This window comes from Danio rerio, chromosome 3 (assembly GCF_052040795.2).
Source record: "Danio rerio strain M-AB ecotype USA chromosome 3, GRCz13ab, whole genome shotgun sequence".
NCBI classification, from domain to species: domain Eukaryota; kingdom Metazoa; phylum Chordata; class Actinopteri; order Cypriniformes; family Danionidae; genus Danio; species Danio rerio.
The window spans coordinates 7,358,138-7,367,500 of record NC_141023.1 but is presented as its reverse complement, the minus strand read 5'-3'; the positions used below and the strand labels follow the sequence as shown (position 1 = coordinate 7,367,500).

At 32.2% G+C, this 9,363-nt stretch overlaps 2 protein-coding genes across 4 annotated transcripts in view; both read left to right on the top strand.

Moving 5' to 3' along the window:
• Positions 1-9,363, top strand: part of rbfox3b (RNA binding fox-1 homolog 3b) — a 997,536-nt gene that overhangs the window by 922,420 nt on the left and 65,753 nt on the right. The gene's annotated exons all lie outside the window — the stretch shown is intronic.
• Positions 1-9,363, top strand: part of ubn2b (ubinuclein 2b) — a 45,724-nt gene that overhangs the window by 405 nt on the left and 35,956 nt on the right. For all 3 annotated transcript variants that reach the window (XR_015479897.1, XM_087242942.1, NM_001104940.1), the window contains 3 exon segments: positions 1-129; positions 6,419-6,535; positions 9,083-9,184. The exon segment at positions 1-129 is cut by the window's left edge. Coding sequence is in view for 2 of the 3 variants with exons in the window: in XM_087242942.1 (XP_087099068.1) it covers positions 1-129; positions 6,419-6,535; positions 9,083-9,184 (348 nt within the window). In the remaining variant the exon portion in view is untranslated.

The window sequence follows — 9,363 nt, the reverse complement described above, 5'->3', positions numbered from 1 at the left end:
ACCGCGAAACCGGCTACGGATCCCGGCGAACCCAAACGCACCGTCCGACTAAACCTGAGCCTGTCAGAGCCGAATGAGCAGAAATCAGCAGAGTTTAACTACGGCGAGCTTATCACCGCCAGCCTGCAGGTGAGACCCTGGAACACCACTGTGGTGGGTTTAAAACCGGATTCATGGGTTTAAACCCCCGATTGATTTGTCAGAAGCGAACTTTTAGTATATAAGATGTAACTTAAGACACTTTCAGTGAAAGTTTGTTTTCAACTCTGTCCTTTGTCGACAAATTAAGGTAACATTGAGCAATTCCAGCGTCATGGTTGTGACATTTGCAGTAAAAACTTAAAACATAAATTCATAGAGAAAGCATATGTTGACTAATTATGTTGAAAACCTGTTTATATTTTTCAAAACAACTTAAAGGAGCAGAAAGGCATCCCTATGTACTAAAATGTTTATTTTAAATCAGGAAAATAAGCATGCATTATAGAAGTGACCGGAAAAAAAAACTGCAAGTTTAATGTATGCAACAAACTTTTTACAAATTCTGTAAACTGCACAACCCAAAAGAAATGGTGATCATTAAAAAGATAAGAGTTTGCTCACTATAGAACAAACTTGACTGATTTTAATTTATTTTGCTTTTCTGTGGAAAAAGCTTGGTTACGGATGAAGTAGGCACTTGTGTGACTTTGGAAAATCAGATATAATTGGTTGTAAACATTGACAGAGAGATTTGAGTATTGTTACAGTACTACAAATTACAAACCTACTCTAAAAACCTAGAAAGAGTTTCAATATTTTGGTAAAAAACTTTAGTTTTTTTCATGGCAAGGTTGACATTTGCATGGAATTGCTCATAACTAGGGCCAGACGGAATCTGCGGATGTTTTTTGCAATTTCTGCAGAGAATTTTGGTAAAAGTCTGCGGATTTCTGTGGAATTATTTTGTGAGTATCATAACTAAAACCTTAATATATCAAATAAAAAAATATCTTTTTAACTTTTATTTAATGTTTAAAATGCAAATCCTATTAGATTCACTTTATTTGGTAAATAAAGCAAGTATGGCATATAATATATCTAGTAAAAGACAGAAAATATTACTGTACAGACTGCATTGTACATAAATCAGATAAACATTTTCACACTAGTCAATAATATTACTGAAATTAGGGTAAAAACTAAATAAATATAGATTTACACACATTTACTCATATAAATGAACAGAATTAATAATGGGCTAAACATTTGTGGAATTCTGCACACGTAGATTCCGGGTGGGCCTACTCATAACCAACTTCACCTTAATGGAAATGGTTATGGGTTTGAAACAGAATTCGTTTATCACATTCGTTCACTTTTGAACAGCGACACGGGAAAAGTAGCTATATTTCTTATGACACTACTATAAATATTTGCTGTGTTTCAAATCCACTTTCAGAAAAGTGACTATTCACAAATATGTCGTTTTTATTCCTTTTTATGTGCTGTATAATTATTATATTAAAACAGACATTATTTGATTTTAACAGTATGATAGTTTCACTTATCGGAATCATTTCTATGACAATAATCGCACAACATAAACAAATTTATTGAGACAGTCCTAATTACAATATGAATTCAATTTCACCAGATATTATTAGGAAAGTGTTCATTCATTTTAATTGATTGTATTGACTCCGTAGGACAGGAAAAAGGAAAAAAATACAAGCATAGATTAATACAGTAAAGCCAAAATCAAAGTGAAATGCACAGTATTCACAATGACAAGCCCTACACTAAAAACCGAGAAAGGGTTTCGATATATTGGTGAAAACATTTATTTATTTTTTTATGGGAAGGTTTATCATTTATCAGGATTAAAATAATCAAAATAAGCTGTATTATTGAGGTAAAGATGGTTTTATATTCGCACATTCATTCATTTTTGAACAGCGACACAGTCACTACATTGGTTAACGCACTACTTTGATTATTTGTTCTGAAATCGCATGTAATTGGGACTTTAAAACAGCATTAGAACTATTTAATAGACTGTAAACCGGGAGTCACCAACCTCTATGAAACTGAGAGCTACTTCTTGGGTACCGATTAATGTGGAGGGCTACCAGTTTGATAAACACTTCTCAAATAACAAATTTGCTCAATTTACTTTTAATTATAATTAATGTTTTTGGTAATAATTAATAATATTCATCCATGTGACGACACTGATCATGTTAATGATTCTCACAAAGTTACCAACAATGATTAAACAGGGTAGAAAATACCCTGTATTTAATATATCAATGTGCAACACTTTATTTTTATTTATCTATGCAAATATATACATTTTTAATGATTACTTCTATATTAGATGAGCTTACTAGTAGGTGGCGCTATGGTGAGCTATTTTTATAACAGGCCTGCGGGCAACACACGAGATCCTCGTGGGCTACCTGGTGCCCGCGGGCACCATGTTGGTGACCCCTGCTGTACAAAGTACAACAATGTTGTACTTCGATAGTCATTGGCTGCGAATATGATTTCCCTGTTTAGAATTTGCAAATAATACTTTTCTGAAATTATATTATTAAGGAGACGGTCCAAATGCACGAATCTAAAACCATCTTTACCTTAATACAAGCTGTAAGATACGTTTTGTGAAAGTTTGATTTTTACTCAGAATTTTGTTGACAGCAGTACTATCTCACACTGACGTAACGTTAATTGGCAGATGTGTGATTTAGTAGTCATTAAATGTCCCATATGGATTCTGAATGACTTTAGGCTAGAACAAATTATCTCCATAATTATTAAAAGTGTCAAAATCAGTAATGGGCAAAGATTAATCTCGATTAATCACATTCAAGTTTGTTTTGTGTTTGTGTGTATTATAAATATCCATTTTATATGAAATACACACGCATACATAAAAGAAAATCTATACAAGCTTTTTTTTTGCATAGCTATTTAAATTTATATATAACTTGTATTCTATGAGTATCTAATTTATATCTAAATATTAACAAACATATTCTCAAATAAATACAGGCTTTTGTGTATTTATTCATATATAATACATATACACAGTACAGACAAAAACTAAAAAAAAAGTGTATATACATATTTGTTACATTGTTAACATGTTTAATAGTTAATTTTTCTAAGCATGTTCCAAGTTTCTAAGAATATTAGCAACCCTTTTCCTCCAATTTCTGTTTAATGGAAAGAAGTTTTTTTTAAACTTATTTCTGAACACAATAGTTTTGATATATCGTGTCTAATTACTGATTTGTTTTATCTTTGCTATGATGACAGTACATACAAAACAGTACCATACATTTTCCACATGATTCACAGATGAGTGTCAATGCTAGTTAAATCTTGTCGTGTAGAGCAAGAATCATAATTGTGGCAGTAATAAGCTTCGTAGCATGCATATAGAGTATAATACTAACAAATTGAAAACTGACATGTTTGTTTGTTTGTTTTTTCAATTTAATAGCATTTTTCTATGTGCACATTTCTGCATTTGCATGTGTTGAGAATTTGTGTGCGCGCGTGTTGTCAAGCTGCCAAATGTATTTATTTACTTTTTTAACCACAAGTTTTTACCCATTTGTTCATGTTTTTTAGTATGTAAAAATATTAGTATGACAGTACATTAATTTTTTATACATTTTATTTAGTACAAATCAAAATCAAAAATCAAAATAAGCATTTGGTTTTGCTGTTCAATGAATAAGGAACATTGTTTCACCTTAATTTATCATTTTATTTTCATCAAAGTTGCCTAAAACCCAAGTTTAAACACATTACTTGCATTTATTTTGCTTTCTATGTCTAAAAATTCACTTTTATACCTTTGATGAAGACACCAAAGTGGACTGTCTCTTCTTTGACTTCCTTAAAGAAGTATCCATCACATCAGTCTATAATAGTAACGGCAGATCCAGATTTAGCTGAATGATGAGTGGTGTAGTAGTTTTTAGCTCGTGACTATCTTATTATAGTTGCATACCAGAAAATATTATAGCTCCGTTACTTTCAGAAAGTACCAGCACACTTAAACGCGTCCCTTTTAGTAAATAATAAAAGTATCTTCTGAATGTATTGGGTAGTTGTTGTGTAGTGTTAATCTGAAATGTCTTTTATGGCTGTTTGTTAATTGTAAACCTTTTGTCATTTATTCTGGGATCGCCTTGAAAATAGCCTTGATGCTGCCATGCTGCTGAAAGGTGAATAAACACAAATGGTGTGAAATAGTTTCAGATGGTAAAGAAATAGACAATCTTTACGATTGTTGCACATAGGTATGCTATATGGATGTTGTCTGTGTTGCACTTTGATGTAAAAAGGGCTGCACAATATTAGAAAAATCATTATTTTTCTGCAATATAACAATTAGGCCTGTCACAATAATCAATATATCTACTTATCATGCAATACGTGGACGTGACCTCAATACATTTTTAGTGACATGTTATATTTTGTTCGAGAAATAGTGTATTTTCAAGCTTTCTTTAAAACTACTGATGGCTCAAAGGTGTTCTAATTAGCTCTAGATCTTAAAATTATAATACTTTTACTTATTGCAGTAATTTCTTTGACAATATATCACACAACAAAAAACTATTATCGTGACATGCCAATTTATGAATACAATTCAGGGTTCAACACTAAGGAATTTTTCAACTGGCCAGTGTTTCAGATTCTTACTTGCCCTGCCAAAATTTTCCCTGGCCTCACCAAAAAATAAGTTAATAGCTATTTTTTTAGCCGAATATTTTAAATAACATAACTTCAGCATAACTTTACTTTAAATACAACTGACTAAAGTTTTAAAAATTAAAAATTACAATTGTGATGTAAGTAAATTTAAAGTAAAAAAAGAAAAACATTTGATTTATATATATATATATATATATATATATATATATATATATATATATATATATATATAAAATTCTGACATCCACAGACATTGTCACCAAATATGAAACAGAGAGGTAAGACTTTCTCATAAATAACCTCATTTAAGTAAAAAAATCTATCTATTTGATTATTCAATTAATCTAGAATTCTGCATTATATGCCTAAATTATAGAGAAAAATAACAGATGAAGCTAGACTGCAGTGAGATTATGAAGCAGATCAATGCTGATCTTTCTTTCGAGTTGTCAGTGCAGAAATGAACAAAACAACAGGCCTAATACAAAGTATTATAATGTAGAATAATGATCTGATAGTAATTTCTGCCAATTTTTCCAATGGATAAACAGCTCTCTGTGATGTTTCAGCATGCTTTCACTTTCATATTCAACATAAAACACATATTTGTCGGTAGGAATGATGACATGCCGCCCTACTCCTCATTCTCTCTTCATATAGTCGTATATATGTCAATAAAATATTCAGAATACACCGTATTATAGCCTGGTTCGTTGGATCGTTTTGCTTTCTCACTACAGTAGATCCACTCTAAAGTTTATTTTAATCGAGACCACCTCATTCAGGCAATCTTGGAGCGATTGTATGGATCGGATCTGGGTGCAATTGTGGGATTCTCATATGCCAAACGAACCGCGCTAGCTGAGCAAACGAGACAGATTCAGAAACAAACGTCTAGGTGTGAAACGCACCTAAAATTTGCACGCAATTGACAAACAGTTGCAGCCGAATTAAACATTAGTAACAAGGCAGCACTGGCCCAATCGGGCCAATGACTATCCTTTCTGCTGTTCCGAGCGGCTCACACACGCTGGCCATTGGGCAATCTTTATTGTCGAGCCCTGCAATTTCACCAGATGGCTTTATTAGGAAAGAGTTTATTATTTAGATTGATTTAGATGACTCTGTAGGGGAGGAAAGGATATATGAAATATGATTTTTTTAAAAAGTAAAAGCATAGCTAAATGCATCAAAGCAAAAATCAAAGTGAAATAAACAGTGCTTTGTTTTTATATACACTCAATTTATTGTTTCTTGTTCAAACTACTTATTTAAAATGAGCTGAAACAACACAATTCTTGATTTTTTTTGGGGGGGGGCAACTTAGTTGTTATGTTTAGTCCACTTAAATATTTAAAAACAGTTTGGTTAACTTAATTTGTGTTGGGACAGTGTACAGTCTAATAGTATTCATTTATAGAAAGTGTATAGTCGATGTAAAATAACACTGCAAAATCTAAAATAATTTGTTTTAAAGGAAATTAGTCTTCATTAAAGTTTAAAACGGCACACTGTCTTATAACCAAGTGCATTAACCCTTTATTAATTCTGAAATAGGATATAGTGCAGCCCTAATAATAAAATATTGACGTTCTATTGCACACTGATGAGTAGCAGAAAACCCATAATGCATAACTCATATTCTTTTTGCATGTAAACAATTGGATTAGTTTTGTCTGAACTGTTTTATTTGCTCCTAAAGGTGAGGAAAGCTCCTCAGGGTCTCACTCCAGCTCTGGACCCCAGCGATCCGTTTGCAGACGAAGACAAAGAGCGGCAGGAAGTCGAGGCTCTGGCCAGGAAGTTTGAGAGCAAATATGTATGTATCGTACATCAGCACCTGTCATTGAGTGTTGCATGTTTTTAAGCTGATTGTGCCTAAAGGTCCCATGAAGTGCTTTGAAAAGGCATTTTGTTTTATGTAATCGCAGTTTAAACTTGGAGAGGGTGGAGCTTATAGTAGCTCCTCCCCTTTAACACAGCCATTAGAGTTTTGATTTTATCAGAGCTCTGCCATTGAGAGTGGTTGAGCTCAAGCATCAAATGAAATACTGGGGATGTCAAATACTAGAGAGCATTTGATTGGTCAAGACTGAAGTATGAGGTGACGTGAAAAAAAAGACGATTCATTTAGGCGGAAGGGAGCTCTACACAGGGTTTCTGCAGGGTCTTAAAATGTCTTAAATCTTAAATTCCAAATTTTAGGCCTTAAAAAGTCTTAAATTTGCAGAAATATTGTGTTGTAAGTCTTAAATGTTTTTTTTAAACAGGTCTTAATTTTCCTTTGTTCATGTACTGCTAACAAATCTGGCCAAAACCCATACAATCATCAACAATCATCTCAATAAAACTTAAATTTTTTATTTAAAAAGGTAGTTTTTAATTTTGTTTATTATAATGGTTTAATTATTTTCCTTACAATCACATTTGTTTTAAAGCTTTCCATGTATTTACTGATGAGGACACTGACCTGATTGTTGTGCATACATTTAGTTCATTATAGTTTTTAATACTTTTAAAAGATTTGTTTAATTTAATTTTATTTTAAAGAAAGTTTATGTAAAACGTGTGTGGATACAACTAGAGCTTGCTTGTTTTTACACAATATTTAAAATATTTTGCTAAAAAATGTAATGTAAAATATTATTTTTTTCTATTAATGTATTATTGTATTAATAAATGTATTAAATTATTGTAAAAAAAACTTGATCGGGCAAATAAAAATCTTTTCCATCTAGGTCATTTGAAAGATTTCTTAGTCTTCAGCCCTTTATGGGTCTGAAATTCCATTCCTAATGGTCTTAAAAATGTCTTAAAGACGTAAATTTAACTCTGAAACCTGCAGAAACCCTGCCTCCATGTTTATATCAGTTTTATATCTTCTACACATGGATTTTGTCATTGTTTTGTACCACACTATCATGTAAAAAAACAAAAAAAAAAACTTTATTTTAATTTGGACCTTTGAAAATCTAGCATGTAATATTGACACCCAGTGGTTAATGTAGGTGTTTCAGTTCAATATTTAATATCTGATGACTCGATGTGAATGCAGGTTGCCAGATTGACCTGAACAGTAGCGAGTATGCCTGTTGATCGAGCCTTACTCTGTTGTCTGATCAGTTAATGTTTACGTTTCTAATATTTAGTAATTATACAGCACAGTGAGTTTTATAACTCTGAATCTGCATCTCATTTTATTTCTAGTATCCTCAGAAGGTCGCATTTTAGGCCACATCCACATACATTAAGCAGTCTACAAGACTAAAATAAAATGCGCTGTTTTCCACCAAGGCAACCCAGGGTGTGAAATATAGTTGGCTAAACTGGCAGTGGGCTGGTTATAGAGGCCAAAGCAAAGACAGACATACTGACACTAAACGCACATTCTCAGAGGAGAATAGCTGACTTTTAGCATTTTTATACACTAGAAGTTTTAAAAAACGTACATGCAGCCCCTTTAATAAGCTGATTTGTGTAATGTCATGTAAATGCATGACTCAGATTTGTTTTATTGGCTAAAGGTCAAAAACAACCTAAAATGCAATATGAGTTTTTTTCTCAATATTCCAGCTTCGCTTTGTATGTAAACTCTCCTGCTGGCATTCTAGCACATTCATCCAGCTTGAGCAGACATTTTTAGACAGGGGTGGTGGTAATATTTCTTACAATATCAAGCTTTCTTGGTTTAAAGCTTATTTAAACTCGGACAGTTGATACAGAATCATCCTTAAAAAAACAAAGAGCAGTGCTGCATTTGCACGTACTGTAAAGATGTGAAAAATACACATACACAGATTTCACACAGACATTTTTAAGCTACTGATGCCAATGTTTGTTAGAAACTCATGTAAACGCAATTTGTATTTATTTATAGCCTAGCCGGTTTACTGAGTTGCATGTAAACACATATAAATAAATCATGCAATAATTGGATTTTTGGATGGTTTTTCTATTATTTGTGTACGCAAACGCACTCATTTGTGTGTTTAATATGCACATGTTTGTTTTTCTTTACCGTGAAAATAATTAATCTTAAGCATAACTAGTTAATTAACTTGTTTAACTTTTTTTTGTATTTCGTTAAGCTTTCTATTTTAAATAGGAAAAAATGAATGTTTTAATTAAAATAAATCAATGTCACAAGACCTATATGAAGAATCTGTCACCAGTATTATGATTAATATATAATTAATTTATATATAATATATAACATACTATTTATATGTACAACACAATTGGTTTCAATTGAAAATGGTTAATTATAGAGGTGCAAGAACAAAATGAGATTCAATTGTTTAGGTATGGTATGTTATGTGATTTAATTATGTTTTAATTAAGCTTTTAATTGCATTTTGATGTTTAGGGAGGCGCTGTTAAGAAGAAGAGGAAAGACCGGATGCAGGATCTGATTGATATCGGTTATGGATATGATGAAACGGATCCGTTTATTGACAACTCTGAAGCGGTGAGTGTAAGGGAGAGAGGTCTATATTGAGAGCATCATTCTGTCTTGAAGTACTGTTTAATAACACATGAATACCACATGAGGGGGAAAATGAGACTGTAATAGATTTGCCATTTGACCACATCCACATCTTTTCTTAAAAGTGTAAGTTGTAACGGTATGAGTTTTTCACGGTATGA